The sequence below is a fragment of the Bos indicus x Bos taurus genome, chromosome 3 (assembly GCF_003369695.1).
Source record: "Bos indicus x Bos taurus breed Angus x Brahman F1 hybrid chromosome 3, Bos_hybrid_MaternalHap_v2.0, whole genome shotgun sequence".
In the NCBI taxonomy this organism is placed as follows: domain Eukaryota; kingdom Metazoa; phylum Chordata; class Mammalia; order Artiodactyla; family Bovidae; genus Bos; species Bos indicus x Bos taurus.
Window position 1 is genome coordinate 40,522,748 of NC_040078.1, and position 18,297 is coordinate 40,541,044.

The 18,297-nt window shown below is 33.6% G+C and overlaps 1 protein-coding gene across 2 annotated transcripts in view; it reads left to right on the top strand.

Annotated features, from left to right (window-relative positions):
- The window catches only part of COL11A1 (collagen type XI alpha 1 chain), a 223,393-nt gene that overhangs the window by 61,510 nt on the left and 143,586 nt on the right, over nt 1–18,297 (top strand). The window contains exons 5-10 of one of the 2 annotated variants that reach the window (XM_027536365.1): nt 6,829–6,957; nt 12,417–12,533; nt 13,140–13,229; nt 15,250–15,504; nt 16,214–16,276; nt 17,675–17,716. In XM_027536365.1, coding sequence (XP_027392166.1) covers nt 6,829–6,957; nt 12,417–12,533; nt 13,140–13,229; nt 15,250–15,504; nt 16,214–16,276; nt 17,675–17,716 — 696 coding nt within the window. Of the gene's footprint in view, nt 1–6,828; nt 6,958–12,416; nt 12,534–12,798; nt 12,952–13,139; nt 13,230–15,249; nt 15,505–16,213; nt 16,277–17,674; nt 17,717–18,297 lie in introns of both variants that reach the window. The other variant, XM_027536366.1, reaches the window with a different exon arrangement.

Consider the following 18,297-nt stretch of genomic DNA (forward strand, 5'->3'; position numbering starts at 1 on the left):
ACCAGCTTAAAGAGAAGTTTCTTAAAATGAAGACTGACCTTTTTCTAAAAACAATCCTTAATTATCATTTGACTTCATAGACTTAAAAGGTTGATCCTCCATCTTTCTCTCTTATTATGTTTCTCAGCCAAACAAATGCCTTTTCCTCCCTACTCTTGCACATACCAGAAACTGAAAAACTACCTTCCATTACTCTCTAATGCACTTTCTCCTTCTCTCCTTGCATATCCCATCCCACTCCATCGTCAGCATCCAGTCAGTTCCCAAATTTCACACATGTTTTCTCTAATAAACTGTATTATCTTTTATATCTATCTTTTATTCCTAGATATCTTTTATATCATTATTTTATTCCATAAGGGTTTCCCTGGTGGCTCAGTTGATAAAGAATCTGCCTGCAGTGCAGGAGAACTGGATTTTTTCTCTGGGTCAGAAAGATCCCCTGGAGAAAGAAATGCAACCCCCTCCAGTATTCTTGCCTGGGAAATCCCATGGACAGAGGAGCCTGCTGGACTACAGTTCATGGGGTCGCAAGAGTTGGACACGACTTAGCAACTAAACCACCACCACCACCATCCTTTATTCCATTCCTCCTATTGCTGCCTTAGTTTAGTTTCTCAATGCTTAACTGCAATGGATTCTTTATTGATTCTTATGCTTACACACTGGCTGCTTTCAAATCAGCCTCCCCCATGTTGTCATAGCAGTTTTGTTAAAATGCAGCATTGATCAGTTTACTCCATGGTTCACAGTCTTTGAACAACACTCTGTAATGTTTAGATTTCAGCTGACACACAAAACCCTTCTTAAATTGGTTCCTCCCTTAGTGTTTTTTTGTTTGTTTTGTTTTCTTTCTATCTTTATCTTTTATACCTCAGTCTTCAGTGCTCACTATCACTGTATAGAGCCATCCCTCCAACTAGACAGCACTGTATGTACTTTTCTAACTTTGTCAGCTTCATGCATCCAAAGCTTTAAGATGCTTTTTCTGTTTAATGCTATTTCTCTCTCCATCTTCTTCATCACCCTAACTCCTATTTGCTTATAACATACAGTTAAGATTTTCCTGAGAAGCATTTTATAAATGCTTTAATTCCCATTGAGATACCTACATGTTGGAAGTAATGGAAGTAAGAATGTGTTTCAGGAAATATGGAGGCTAGCTGATTTTATAGAATACAGTTGCAGCGTGTGCTTTACTCTAGGCTTAGGGGAGATGAAACTTCTAATTTTCGAAACCTTTGAAATTAAATGAGACACTAAACAACAACAGCATGTATATGCATATACAACCCAAAATAACAAACAATAATTGTTAGGATATATGCATTATATTTTAGCTTTGAAATGAGGATACGCTAATACTTACATAATTTGTTGTGATAAAAATGTGTCAGAATCCTTTTGCAATGGAAGTTACATTTAGAGGAACCATATCTTTATCATTTCTATTCAGTTTTCTTACATTTATTTTGCTTTCCTCCTCCAGGATCATCCTGTCTATAGACAAATGCTATAGCATAGACTCAGACCTAGTTGGCACAGCTGTAGATAGCAAGGTAATTGCATCAGCTCTGCTTTAATTTTGGCTTTGTGGGTCGTTAGAGGAGGAGGATGTCTTTTTCATATGTTGTGTGCAGCAGATGCCAATTTTACTTGGTAACTTCACCTTTTTCCAGTTGTGGAAGTTTTTATGACTATTGAATCTAAGTATTTATGGTTCATTCAACCTGTCAGGATGCTTTTGTTTGTCTACAGACTGTCTCATAACATGTCATATGATTACCATAAAACACTGTAAAATACCTTCTGGGAAAAAGAGCACTATAGGTTTTTAACTGAATTTTCCAGTTTCTTCCCAGTAGTATATTTTATGGCTGAATATCAAACACCTGAATAAAGAATTTATAGTGGAAATAATGGCAGGATTCCATTTAATGAAGTGGAGTGCCTTAACTAGAATATTTAAGTACTTAGAAAACCAGTATTCTAAAAAATATGCTATTAAAAATACCATATGCCATACAACAGATGACTTTTTTGTGTTTCAGGAAAAGCTGCATTTAGTTTATTATATTATCTGTAAGTTAAGTTTGAAGTTTTAATTGCTTAGTTGTGTCCGACTGTTTGCGATCTCATGGACTGTAGCCTGCCAGGCTTCTCTGTCCATGGAATTTTCCAGGCAAGAATATTGAAGTGGGTTTCCATTTCCTATTCCTGGGGATCTTCCCAACTGAGGGGTCAAACCTATGTCTCTTGAGTCTCCTTTATTGGCAGGAATATTCTTTACCACTGCACTGCCTGTGAAGTCCAAGTGACTTGCATAATTCTGAGTAATTAATGACAAGGCTGGGGTTCAACAATTAGAATTTCTAATTCTCTAAGATGACAGTATTCAAGATGTACTGAATGATGTCTTTTTTTTAAACAGCAGAATGAAGAAAATTCAAATTTCTCTGTTACTAGTTGTTTGTTGTTCATTTGCTAGGTCATATAAGACTCTTGTCGACCCCATGGACTGAAGCATGCCAGGCTTCCCTGACCTTCATTATCTCCCAGAGTTTGCTCAAACTCATGTCCATTGAGTCGGTGATGCTATCTAACCATCTCATCCTCTACCATACCCTTCTCCTTTTGCCTTCAGACTTTCCCAGCATCAGAGTCTTTTCCAGTGAGTCAGCTCTTTGCATGAGGTGGCCAAGATAGTGGAGCTTCAGCATCAGTACTTCCAGTGAATATTAAGGGTTGATTTCCTTTAGGACTGACTGGTCTGATCTTGTTGCAGTCCAAGGGACTCTCAGGAAGTCTTCTCCAGCACCACAGTTCGAAAGCATCAGTTCTTCAGTGCTCAGCCTTCTTTATGGTCCAACTTTCACATCCATACATGACTACTGGAAAAACTGTAGCTTTGACTGTACACACCTTTGTCGGCAAAGTGATGTCTCTGCTTTTTAATATGCTGTCTTGTTTTTGTCATAGCTTTCCTTCTAAGGAGCAAGTGTTACTGGCTGCAGTCAGCCCTGCAGTGATTTTGGAGCCCAAGAAAATAAAATCTGTCACTGCTTCTACTTTTTTCCCCTCTATTTGGCATGAAGTGATGGGACTGGATGCCATGATCTTAGCTTTTTAGTATTGAGGTTTAACCCAGCATTTTCACTCTCTTCTTTCACTCTCGTCCAGCAGATCTTTAGTTCCTCCTCACATTCTGCCATAGAGTGATATCAACTGCATATCTGAGGTTATTGTTCTTTCTCCTGGCAATCTTGATTCCAGCTTCTGATTCATCCAGCCGGGCTTTTTGCATGATATACTCCGCATATACGTTAAATAAGCAGAGTGGGTTGCCATTTCCCCACCCCATGGGGAATCTTCCCAACTCAGGGATCAAACTTGTGTCTCTGCATCTCCTCTATTGCAGGTGGATTCTTTACCTTTGAGCCACCGAGATTACATGCACTTATAAAGAACTTTCTGAATGAATGATTGAATAAAATGACTAAGTAACTGAAGAATTATAGCTAAATCTGACTGTGGAGAAATTTCTTAATTCAACAAAATTTATCTTAATGATTATCAAGCATTGTAATATGTCATGTTAGTGAAAATTTTATTGACAGATGTGTGTTTTTGACATTTTAATTTTAGTAATTTTTCTGTTGCTAATGAGACATTCTAGATGCAGATCTTAGTACTTGGCAGTGTTCACTTAAATGTTAGGATGTTGAGCAAACAAGGATCAGACAAAGATGAAAAACACTGGAAATGAGACATCTATGAAGGGCACTGCAAAGCTTCTGTATAATCTTGGGTATCTATGAGGCCTGTGTGCATGTTCAGAAAAGACCTGAAAAGACCCTAATATCTCAAATATCACTGAGCTTTAGGATCTGTATAACAAAAAATGAGATCTAAAGCATAGTTGTAAACTGTTGAAATATTAAAGGCATACTCACACACAAATACACACTCAAGACTCTTGGCAAATAGTGAAAGTTTTTTAAGGAACTCTCTGTTCAATCATTTATTCATCACTAGCCTAGTTGAGTTGGAGAAGGCAATGGCACCCCACTCCAGTACTCTTGCCTGGAAAATCCCGTGGATGGAGGAGCCTGGGAGGCTGCAGTCCATGGGGTCACTAAGAGTCAGACACGACTGAGAGACTTCACTTTCACTTTTCACTTTCATGCATTGGAGAAGGAAATGGCAACCCACTCCAGTGTTCTTGCCTGGAGAATCCCAGGGACGGGGGAGCCTGGTGGGCTGCCATCTGTGGGGTAGCACAGAGTCAGACATGACTGAAGCGACTTAGCAGCAGCAGCCTAGTTGAGTAGAGTCCTCAGTGGACACAGAAAACAAAAAATATTGAATTATAGAATTACTTCAAAAGATCACTAAACAAGCAGCAAAAATAACTGCAAACAGAAATATCAGGCATTGAGGGGAAGGCATAATGGAATACGGTTTCCAAAGGTGATATTTAAAATATGCAATTGTCAAGAAAAAATTATGAGACAGGCAAAGAATCAGAAAATTATGTCCCATACAAAGGAAAAGCAAATCTATGTCCTTGAAGACATGACAGATATTGGGCTTACCAAAGACTCTAAGTCAGCAGGTATGAGTATGTTAAAAAAAACAAACAGCTAAAGGAAACTACAGCATAAGAACTAAGTGACAATATGGAAATGATGTTTTATCAAATAGAGATAAATAACAGTTGGATTTCTTTTAAAAGAATAAAACACACTGAGGAAACCAGAAGGGAAAGAGACACGTGTACCCCAATGTTCATCGCAGCACTGTTTATAATAGCCAGGACATGGAAGCAACCTAGATGTCCATCAGCAGATGAATGGATAAGAAAGCTATGGTACATATACACAATGGAGTATTACTCAGCCATTAAAAAGAATACATTTGAATCAGTTCTAATGAGGTGGATGAAACTGGAGCCTATTATACAGAGTGAAGTAAGCCAGAAGGAAAAACACCAATACAGTATACTAACGCATATATATGGAATTTAGAAAGATGGTAACAATAACCCTGTATACGAGACAGCAAAAGAGACACTGATGTATAGAACAGTCTTATGGACTCTGTGGGAGAGGGAGAGGGTGGGAAGATTTGGGAGAATGGCATTGAAACATGTAAAATATCATGTATGAAACGAGATGCCAGTCTAGGTTCAATGCACGATACTGGATGCTTGGGGCTGGTGCACTGGGACGACCCAGAGGGATGGTATGGGGAGGGAGGAGGGAGGAGGGTTCAGGATGGGGAACACATGTATACCTGTGGTGGATTCATTTTTATATTTGGCAAAACTAATACAATTATGTAAAGTTTAAAAATAAAATAAAATTAATTTAAAAAATTAAAAAAAAAAAAAAGAATAAAACATATCTGGAGTTGAAAATCAATGGAGATTCCTCAGTATGAAGAAAAGAAAGAATAAACTTGAAATAAAGTTTATAGAGTATAAAAGACCTGTGGGACACCATCAAGCAGAGCAACACAGACATAATAATGAGTCCATTTATTTGAAGACATGATAAATAAAAAAAGCTAGTCACAAAAGGCTTCGTGATGTATGAAATAAGCAGTGAATGTCATTGGTTGTGGTGTTTCTTTCAGAGGTGATGACAGTTTCTTAAAATTAGATATTGGTGATGGTTGGAAAACCCTGTGAATGAACTAAAAACACTGAACTGTACACTTCAAAAGAATAAATTCTGTATGTAAATTTTATCTCAATAATGTGATAGGGATGAAAATATAGATTTTTCAGCCATTAAAATAAATGCTAATTTTAAGAGTAAGAATATAGAGTGCTTTTTAGACAGAAGAAAGCAATGCAAATAGAATTAACTACCACACTACAGATAGTAACCATGGTATTTAATGAAAATTTGTGGGCCAGAATTAAATAATTTATACTCTTTTCTGGGTACTTTTCACATGAGTTTGCTTGTATCTTTTTAAGTTATAAATTTTACTCTGCGTTTTATTACAGTTTTAACTCTTAACCATTATATTACACTCTCCAAGGGGAAAGATTCTATCAAGTTCATGTTTGCACCTCCCATGATACTATGTTCAATGTCTTGTGTATTGTACCTTTTCAATCCACATTAGTTGATGAATAAATGAATGCTGTGGCATAAAAGTGCTGTGAATTCTTTCCTAGTACTCAGTTTTAGAGATGTCTAAAATTTTCATCAGGCTCTAAATAACCTATGCTAGTCAGATGTAGAGAAAGCTGTAATAACTGGGAAATTATTAAAAATGAAATCAGGAGTTTTGTGAATCAGACTCATGTTCTCAAACTTACAGAAACTTGAATTACCAAGTCAAATGGATATTAACCCAGACATTTTCCCATGCCTGGGCATAATTCTGAATTAATATGATCATGACCCATAGATTTATATCAAACTAGCTTCATGTTGAATTAGACCTATGTGGAAATATTCAGATGACTTCAAGAGCAAAATATTTTATTTTCCTCTTGTTCATACAGCTTCCAGAATGTCCTGAAACTAAAACTCTTTAGCTAACCCTACTATTATTTCTAATCTTTATTTTATTACATTTTAATTTTTTAAAATTTATTTTTCATTAATTTTATTGGAATATATTAAGATCTGATTTGTTAAATAGTTGTGAATTTCTCACTCAATCCTATAAGACTGCTTTCAACATTGAAATGTAAGTGATTTTTCTTCTCAGATATTTGAAAATGAAAAACACTATGTCTTGGGTAAATCTTGCTCTGGATGTATGTGTATTCGAATATGCTAACTAACCATGTTTGTTTCTTGGCAGGGGGACATTCAGCAATTGTTGATCATAGGTGACCCCAAAGCAGCATATGACTACTGTGAGCATTACAGTCCAGACTGTGATTCCTCAGCTCCCGAGGCTGCTCAGGCTCAGGAACCCCAGGTCGACGAGGTGAGGAACGTAAGATCAGGGCAGGTTTTCTCATTCCCATGGTAATGACATAGTTTGCAGTTTCAAGTTGTATCTCTGTTTATTCACTTTTAATTACACTATATCTTTTATTTAATAGTGTTTTAATGAGTGACTAACACTCACTCTTTCACTAATATTTCAAAGATCTAATTTGAAGATTTTTGATGTTTGTTTCAATATTAAGTATTTTGTTACTTAATTTCTTAGAAATAGAGATAGTTCCCTTATATAGTGTGTTGCTGCTGCTAAGTCACTTCAGTCGTGCCCGACTCTGTGCGACCGCATAGATGGCAGCCCACCAGGCTCCCCCATCCCTGGGATACTCCAGGAAAGAACACTGGAGTGGGTTGCCATTTCCTTCTCCAATGCGTGAAAGTGAAAAGTGAAAGTGAAGGCGCTCAGTCATGTCTGACTCTTAGCGACCCCATGGACTGCAGCCTCCCAGGCTCCTCTGTCCATGGGATTTTCCAGGCAAGAGTCCTGGAGTGGGGTGCCACTGCCTACTCCGATATAGTTTGTAGAGGAGGATATTTTACTTAGGGGGAGATGAGAAAAGAGATAATTTCTCCAACACTTATTTTTTTCTTGTTACTTTTATAATTAAGGCAGCCTCAAGACAAGGATAATATTTTCTAGTGTACTTGCCATATCTTCAAGCCTTTAGCAATTCCTGTTGATCGCAATGGCACCCCACTCCAGTGCTCTTGCCTGGAAAATCCCATGGACGGAGGAGCCTGGTAGGCTGCAGTCCATGGGGTCACTAAGAGTTGAACACGACTGAGCGACTTCACTTTCACTTTTCACTTTCATGCATCGGAGAGGGAAATGGCAACCCACTCCAATGTTCTTGCTTGGAGAATCCCAGGGACAGCATAGCCTGGAGGGCTGCGGTCTATGGGGTCGCACAGAGTCAGACACCACTTAGCAGCAGCAGCAGCAGCAGATGAAAAAGGGACGTTAGTGCTATCTTAAAGTTTTCAGGCTGTGCTGAATATTTAAAGACTTTTTTTTTCCATTTCTTACAAGGTTATGCTACAATGATGTGTAAGTTTTCCTTTTCTTGCACAAGACTTGATACAAACAGCAATGGAATGAAAAGCAGTATGAACTGATTGCAGTAACAAAATGTTCATATGCTTTGATTAATAGTGCATTACTTTATTTGAAACTCTGGTGTGAAACCATTTTTCCAGGCTATTTTTGCAAGAAAATTCACCATAATGAAATTTGACTCTATTCTCTCTCAGATAAAAAATATGTACATTTAAGTTAGCCATAGCCATTTTGTCAGACTTGAATATCCCAAAGAAAAAAAATATAGCACAGTGTACCTTTTATGCAAATTTTTAGGTAAAATTTGTTAATGTGGATTTTCTGGAAATTAAAAAGCAAATTCTGGAAGGAGTTGAGTCTTTAGTTGGCTGCAAAACTGTATTTCTTAAGGTGGGAAGAGTTTAAAATTTTAGAAGGTGGGGTGGAAGTTTATAAACATCAAGATTATCCTTATCTTTGAAAGTAACTCAAATAGCTTTCTTCTTGACTTTTAAAATACTATGAAGTACAATCTTTTGAGTTTTACTATTTAGAGAAGGTTAATATCTTATCTCTTAATTTTAGTTTGCTGTTATTTCTGCATGTGAATTACATTTGTGTTTTATTAATTTTTGACATTACTTTTCTTTTTAAGGTATGTTAGTGAATTCTGTTGCACTGACTTTTTCCATAATTTAATATTAATGTTTTTTTTGAAACAGAATAAAGCTTTAAGAAGCTAAAAGGAAAGCAAATATGAGAAAATAAAAGAGAAATTACTTGGATATTTGTGTTTGCTTGTCTCCCAGTTCTCAAGTGCTTCATTCTTTTTATTCCCTCATGATTTATTAAAACATTCTAATATATTCAGGTTTAGTATTTTTATATCTTAGACACTATGTGGGGCTCAATATTAAAATTTATAACATTTAGTATATATGTTTAAGACAGATGAGATTTATTAATATTTTGCTCCTGTTTTAAGAAAGATAAGACTTGTCCTTTTTAGCAACAGATATGGCTCTGATTTTTGGAAGAATGAAGGTATGCATTCTTATTATATCACCTTGAGCTGTTTTATTCCCATGTTTTAATGCTATTATGTCAGGTAAGCTGAGTTATTTTAAGGCAAAATAATATTTTTAACCATTTTTATCTTAAATTCATTAAAAAGTAGGTGTTCCCTTTTTTACTTTAGTTGTTGATTCATAAATTTAACATTCTGCTGGTAAGTCAAATTTGTTTTTACTAGAAGCATCTGATGAGGAAAAGAATGCACTGCTATGATAAGGACTGCATGAAAATCTTGTTGGGTGATCCAGTAATAGCATTTCTTAGCTTCTATATTGAATATGTCATCTTGAAAAATTTTTTTGAAGAATTAGCTCTCACTTTTCCCAAACAATGCTAAATTACATTGATATTTCAGTGATAAACATCTTTTTTACTAGTATGAAAAACACCTGGTTAATAGAATTGTAAGCCACCCTTATATTACTTTTGAACTATAGCCATTTATGTATCATTATATTACAAGTATGCATTTTAATAATTGTACAGCAGATATTTTGCCTATGCAAAATACAAATGTAATGTTACCAATGAATAAAGAACGTATAGTGCAAAATAGAGCATCAAACATACATGTTGTACTTTATATTGCTTAATTTTCCATTAATAAATTTGTGACAATCATATATTATCATTCTGATTTGGATTAATAAATATGTCAATTTATTTTATAAATTAACTCAAGTATGTTTTCTTCAACTTGTGATTTTGTATGGTTCATATCTTCTAAAGAGCATATTTTAATTCATTCTTAAGATTCAATTTTTATGTGTTTTATGCATCATTGCATCATAATCAGAGTGAAATGTAAAATGATAGATTTAAATATAGTCTTAATATGAAACTATTATTCAACTTGAACCTCTGCAATACCATTTATATAGCGAAGTAACCAATATTAAAATTATGGTGGTTTGGGAATTTTTCCACCATGTTAAATAATCCTTCTATCTTAATTAGAAAATTGGATGTTAAATCTGCATATGGTTCTTTCTTAATATATTGAATACAGCACAGATTGCAATGTCCTATGTACAGCAGGGAATTAACATTCTTATTTTTCATATCAGTATAAAACATGAAAAGGAAGAAGCAGCAAGAGGAAAACACTGTTTTATAAAGAAATTTATTACCTTTAATATTTTGCACTTAATATTTACCAGATACCCTAGTTCTCATAGATGCACACATATTTGCTGATGCCACTATTTTTCTAACAACTTGAATAAGAAAAGACTTAACAAAATGTCCAGAAAAACTCCCTTTCTCCTCAAATGTTTTAACTTAGGCTAGGCAACTCCTAAATCATAGGTGAAATTCTATCACTGCACATTTTTTTGCTCATATTCATTTGATTAATTATAACTAGTTCTCTCTTCTTTACCTGTCTTTGAGGCATCACAAAATTCTGCAGTAAAAAGGGAGAATCATTTCCAAAAGTAGGTTGTAAAGCTACATGTAGACCAGCAAATTCCTACATGGGTCAATACCCACCAGAGGGGATGTTGTTTAAAGAAATAAGGAGAACAGAAGCAATGGTTCTTTTTTTTTTTTTTTTAAACTTTACGATATTGTGTTAGTTTTGCAAAATATCGAAATGAATCTGCCAAAGCAATGATTCTTTTCACTGACTTCTGGATGGCTCTAAGAAAAGCATGTGCGTTCATGCCTAAGATAGTGAGGACATTACCTCCTTCATTATTCTACCACCACAGCTAGTCCATGTGGAAAAAGTTAAAACAGAAGAGAGAATTATGGAGATTAGAACAGGTTTCCTCCTATAAGGAAAAAAAAGAAAAACATGATATAAAGATAGTAAAGGTAACTGGCTATTTTGAATATCAGGCTTCATTCAAGATGCATTTAAGATGCTTTTAAATTGTCTATTTTTACAATCCTTCTTGGCTTTACAATCCTTTTTGCGATTGGTTTGTAATATGTTTCATTATATGTCTTTATGAAATTTGCCTTCATTTGCATTGCTATAGCTAAGACCGCTTATTAGAAGGTCCAGTGATCACAAGTCTCTAAAAGACATGGTGTGAAGAGTTATTTTTCTGGTGCATTGAAAGGGAACCATTGGCAATTTTAAAAGGCCAAGAGAGGTCCACTTGGGTTATAATTGAAATTTTACCAAATACTTAGGGATTTCCAAATAGACTGCTTTTGGCATATATGTGTGTGTGTATACATGCACACACATATGTATATATGTACCTAAGTATATATATACATAAATATACTAAACATAATACATGTATATATACATACACAAATGTATGTATATGTATACATAAAGATATTATAAATAATATATACATATATATTAGCATTTTAGCTTATTGATTTGCTGCTTAATAAATATTTTTGTTATATATGACCTTAGTAGATTTAGAGTTATTTTGATTAAAACCAATAATATATGTTTAAGATTAAAATTTCAGTAGAGATATTTGGCTTTGAAGGTGAACATGTTTTCCTCATAATTAAGTATTGTTTCTCTCATCCCTTTATTGATAAACATACTTTTCTCTCTTAATTTTTTTAATAAAAAACAATCTAGTATTCCATCTTTCAATTTGAGTTACATTTACCTGTTTTAAGATACCCAAGTGTTATGCTCTTTTTCAATAGAAAAAACACAATATTTGTAAAAATTGATACAGTGGGTTAAATATAAACAGATCTAATTTTGAATCTTTTAATGGTTCACAACTGTGCTCATTTTGATCTTAATTTTATAACAAATTAGTTATTTCTGAATAGATTTTAGATTTTTTTCCCATTGGTTCTATTATTCCAAATAGAATATAGAATCATTTCATGTTCCTTCTGTTCCCTTTCCTTCCTCTCCCCTTTCCATCCCACAACTGATATGAAAATTCCTTCATACTTGGGAAGACTATTTTTAAACATGCAGTTCAATGGGAAAAAAAGTACCCATTGAAATTGCTATAAATAAAAGAGGTTTGTGTAGTAGTTTTTACAAATTAAAATTAACATGAATATTTAACAACTATGAACAACTGTGTCCAAGTATGTAACTGCTATGTTTGAATTAATATTAAGAATTAAAAGTTTGAATTAATATTCTAAACTTTTAATTTCCTCACACTCCTAACCACTGTTCTGCTCTTAGAAAACCTGCTTTGTCAGTTTTTTATTATACTCTGTATATGATAGTATTACTTCTTGTAACACAAGTAATATTTAGATAACAGTATTTCCTTGTCTCTTAACTTTGCCAGTAAAAGTTAAGAACATGATTCCCTTTTTGTTAATAGTATTACCAGCAACTAACAAAATTGCCTGATATTTTTTCCTTTGCGATGTAGTATGCACCTGAGGATATAATGGAATATGACTATGAGTATGGGGAAGCAGAATATAAAGAGGCTGAGAGTGTAACAGAGACACCCACTGTAACTGAGGAGACAATAGCGCAAACTGAGGTAAAAGCAAAGTAGAACCTTTGTGTGTGGTGTCCTGGTGTTTGTCAACCTGTGGTTCCTTATGTCCACTGTTCCTCAGACTTATCGTCGGTCTTTCATTCATCTCATTTCTGTGACCCAATAACTGATTTTTATTTGACAGTAGTAGCTGTCCTGAAGGAATGATGTTTGGTTTGGTTTGCTTATTCTTCCTTTCATCCATGCTCTTCATTTCCCTTTTCATTTTATTTATGTTTTCCATTCCATCTTTCACCACATTTTACAGAAAAAGAAATTCAGTTTCAAAATGAAGATGAAGACAGTGGCCACTAATTCAAAGAAAAAGTCCAAAAAGTTTACACCCCCTAAATCTGAAAAATTTGCATCCAAGAAGAAGAAAACTTATCAAGCAGCAGCAATGGCCAAGCTAGGGGTAAAGGTAGCAAAGAAAAAGCAATCAAGATCTCTCCTAGATAAGCTGGAAGATCTCTGATGATGAGTCATTCCTAACCCAACCAGATAAATACTCATTTGGCTAATACAATATCCTAATTAATTATGCTTTCCATAGATTTTGGATTACCTTAACATTTTTACTAATTACTTTTCTTTTGAATTCACTATTAGGCAAATATTGTTGATGATTTTCAAGAATACAACTATGGGACAGAAAGTTACCAGACGGAAGCTCCTAGGAGTGTATCTGGATCAAATGAGGTAATGCTCATAGACAGCATTAAATCGCAGTTCAAATTTTTTAAATGTGCAGTATTCCTTGATATATTTTGCTCTGGAAGAATCTATAACCTCTGAAAAATTTGATGTTTTTATTCCTTTACAAAGTAAGAGAAACAATAGCACTGGCTCACTATTACTAAAAACAGTTCATTTAAAATTAATCCCAATTCAGGTTTGCATGACTCTGCTTCATGCAAATGCTAAATTGATCAAACTGAATTGGCTGCCATCTTTTTTTATTGCTCCTGGGATAGAGCAAGCTTCTCAAAATGTGATTAAGGTTACTCACAACATGACCTTACTGTGAGGAGGAAAATCCTCCAAAAAAAAAATTGTATCATCAAATGATACAATTAAAATTTACTCCATCTGACCAATAATCATGCATTTTTATGACACAAATATTTTGATAAAATATAGTCTTAGTTGATTTTAATGTCTGTTTACATTTTCAAACTTAATATGGCTAAAATAATATATCTTAACTTTTCCCAGTCCTTTCTATGAAAATATTTAAGTATATTCAGGTACAAATTAGAACAATCTTCCTGAATTTCATATTATGTATATATTCCAATTATGAGAAAATAAGTATACAATTCAGTTTAACTTTGTTAAATTTCTTCACACCTGGTATGAGGATTAACCGAATCATTTAAATTAATAAAAATTTTACATCACATGTGTCCCAGTGGGACTTTACATGAAAACACATATTTTAGAATAATATTTTAGGGTAAAAACAGATTTTAAGTCCAAATCTTGTCCAAGATAATCCAAATTAATCAAGCTTATCATTTTCCAAAAATGGTTAAGATGTTTATTTATATGCTCAAATTCTTTCAACTTTTTATCTCAGAACTGTGAGCATAGTACTATTCTGATTCTGGATAATATGTACTCTGTAATGATAGTATGTCCTCATTGTCTAAGAATACAAAATATTATGGTTATTGGACATTTTATTTTAGTTAACAATTGCTGAATTAATCATTAACCACTTTTTTCATTCACATGACTTCATGTAACATACTTATTATTAAGTATTATTCTATTATCTAGATTCCCTATGTCATAGCAAACAAGTTATTTCAAGATGAAATTTAAAAGTAGCAAGATACATTATTTGATCTGAACTTCATCAAAATCATAGCATGACCAAAAATTACCTAATGAATGTTATTCAGATTTATGCTATTAATGAGGACTTATTTATAAAAAGGAAATTATACTAGTGTTATTTTTCTATATCTCTGTGAGTAGTTTTGATATATCACATTAGAATCTTGATATAATTTTTACTTTTAAGTGAATAGGCTCATACTCTTTATGAGACTATATAGTGATCTATTTAATTGTATTGAATTCTGAGGACTATAATTTATATTTGCTTTAAAGAACTCTTTGTGATATAATGCTCACTAAATACTTGGAGCTTGGAGTAAATATTGCAATGATAAATCTCAATATTGGCATTAATATTTTACTTTTGGATTGAGAGTCAAACTTACATAGCTTTCCTGATAGAAATTATATTTCAGTATGAGATTCTTTGAGACTTTTGGATTGAGAGTCAAACTTACATAGCTTTCCTGATAGAAATTATATTTCAGTATGAGATTCTTTGAGATCTGAAAATTAAGTTAAGCTTTAACTAAATATTGCATATATATATTATTTGAGTCAAATTATAAAGTAGATATCAAATTGCATAACAAGCTTTTCCCAATGAACAAGCAAATACACATGTTGAATCTATGTGAATATTTGCAGTTTATTGACAAAGGTGCTTTGAAAGCAATATTTTCTTGTGCATTCCAATGTACAAAAATATTCCTTTCAATGATGTTAAAGGCTATCTTTCCCAGCCTTCAGACTTGCTTGAGTAGTACTCAAACCACTTCCCATCACATGCCATCAAACTGTATTTGCAAATGCTTACTTTGCTTTACTAACAGTAAACTTCATTTCTCCAATTCCTTACAACATAAATTAATAGCCAAATCCAGTTGAAGAAGTATTTACTGAAGAATATCTAACTGGAGAGGATTATGATTCCCAGAGGAAAAATTCTGAGGATATGCTATATGAAAACAAACAAATAGACGGCAGGGACTCTGATCTTCTGGTAGATGGAGATTTAGGCGAATATGATTTTTATGAATATAAGGAATATGAAGATAAACCAACAAGTCCCACTAATGAAGAATTTGGTCCAGGTGTTCCAGCAGAAACAGATATCACAGAAACAAGTGTAAGTCAGATTATGCTCTGTGTCATTGTATGTCTTATTTCTGGTGTATTTTCATGTTCATCTTGATGTCTTTTCAGGTTTAAAATATAGATTGTTCTTATATAAATCATGAATCTTGATCACTACTAGGACACCTTGATAGATTCTTCCTCATGGAGATCTCAGGCCACACTACTGGAGTCTTCTTTTGAAAGAATAATCTAATAGCACTGATAAGATTAAATCAGTCATTGTCATTCTGGATACCAAGACTATTTTCTAACTTTTAAACAGCTTAATTGACCTTTCTTATCTGGTGAAGTTCAGTAATCCACCATATTAATTATCATTTTATTGTTATAATTATTAGTATTTAAACTTTTGAACCTCTTTACTAATTTCTTCCTACCACTTCTGTTATTTTGATTTTAATTTGAAGACGCTTTTTGTTTATTGCCTTGGAATAATAACTAAGGTCAACAGATACCATTATCTTTGTATAATATGTCTTTAAGAAGCAATTGTTCAATCTCACTCAAGATTTAGCATTAATGTTCATTGTGTTTTCCTTTGTATATTTTCAGTATTTAAAACTTTAATTGGTTTCTATGTTAAAAAGTGTATTTAATAGATTGTTTAAATGCACTTATATGATTAAATAACCTTTTTAAAAATACTTAAATAGCCTTATTTACTTAAAGACAGGCTGCTTGAATTTTTCACTCAACAGATAAATGGCCATGGTGCATATGGAGAAAAAGGACAGAAAGGAGAACCAGCAGTAGTTGAACCTGTAAGTACTGGTGTGAATACGTTGTAAAGGTTGGTACACTGATTTGTATCATGAGCTATCACTGCTGTAAATCATTACGCATGTTCATGTAGTACCACTGAAAATTCTATATGTCTAAACATTTATAATGCCACAAGTAAGTGAGTTAGTAAAACCAGTTCTGGCAAGTAGAATTTCAATAAATCCAAAAACAGAGAGAGAGAGAATTTTAGAATTTGAAAATAGCTGACACTCTTTTCATCTAATTCTTTCCTTGTATAACTAAGAGACTTAAGATCTAAAGGATTTAAGGAATTTTCCTGAGGTTCAAATGTTTGATAGTTGATCTATGACCTGAATTCGTCTCTTCTATTTTCCAATTCAGTAATTTTCCTCTAAGTGCTGTGACTTGACATAATTAGAAATATATTATTTAACATAGTACTTATTTGTTTCATATCCAAATCACATCATATAATTATATGAAAACATTCTTTTTAAAATTTGCCTCCTTTTCTTCTACTGGAAGAAAAGTGATTTTTCAGATTTATATTAATGCTACTACCACTCAAGATATTGGTAAGAAGCAAATTCTTATTGGAAATCAATTTTACTATCATTCTCCTTAATCAGCAATTTGGGAAGTATGTTGAACTACCTCAAGCTCATGAAAATCATTTCAGAATCTGCAAGGACAAAATTTTTTTTTAAGTGATGGAGGAAGATAAACATAAAAAGGCTGCATCTCTAAGAACATTGTAGTCTATTACTCCAAAATCTGAGAAAGCACATCATATGCTCACCAACATCTTTAAAAACAATTTTCAGAATAAATTTGTCTTTGTTATGCAAAGTTACAACTAGCTTTTAAAATGACAAGACAATTTTCAGAGTAGAATCATAAACTTTTAGAATTGGGTTCTTATCCTGAAATAGTATTCTATTTCTTGTCTATTTAAGAACTTACATTTATGCCTAATTCTTTAACATGGACTTTACTCCCCTTTCCCTAAATTAAAGTGCTTAGGTGCTCTTTCTCCCATCCTTTCATTCACACAGCAAATATTTAGCATGTTCTTGAGATGTACCAGGTGTTATTCTGGCTGCTAGGAAAAATTTGGTTAAATATATTTACCCTTTTGGGGAGCACTTAGTATATTCTTTTTGTAATATTACTTATCTGAATATTTCTTTCCTTGCTAATTAGTTCATGAATTTTCTCAGGACAGGAATTATGTCTTCTATCGTTTTGAATTTCCTCCCTCCCCTGTACAAAAATGCTTGCAATTATCTTTGTATGTAGGAGCAGATAATTCACCTTTTAAAGTGCTGTAATGTGGTGCTTTCATACAGCCAATTAGATAAGAGGTTAGGGGTTCCATTGCCCTAGTAATGACTTTATCTTTTCTTTAACTGTAGGGCATGCTTATTGAAGGACCACCAGGGCCTGCAGGACCTGCGGTATGTAATGTTTTAAGATTATTTTTGTCTTGATTTTTTTAAATCAGATATAAGATTTCTATTATACTGTTGAATTTATATATTTTATTTGAGTATGGAGCTTCCTTGATGACTCAGTCAGTAAAGAATCTGTCTGTAATGCAGGAGAATTGGGTTTGATCCCAGGATTTGGAAGATCCCTGGGTTTGGAAGATGCCCTGGAGGAGGGCATGGCAACCCACTCCAGTATTCTTGCCTGGAGAATCCCCATGGACAGAGGAACCTGGTGGACTACAGTCCATAGGGTCACAAAGTGTCAGATATTCTTGAGCGACTAAGCACACACACACACACATTTGAGTATTGAATTATAGAGGCAAGGACCTGGTGGCCTTAAATCAGTTTCTGATTTGGCTATCCAAATGATACTCTTTTGAGAAATATGAAATTAAATTTTGTTTTAAATATTTTTTGTTGTTTAATTATCTCTGACTTTTCTAACCTCATCTTCAACTTTGTACTTGAAAATTATAAAAATATATAAAGGCCTTCTTTCTTTTCTTTTTAGAGGTATAAGCATATCTCAATGAATGGAGTTGAGA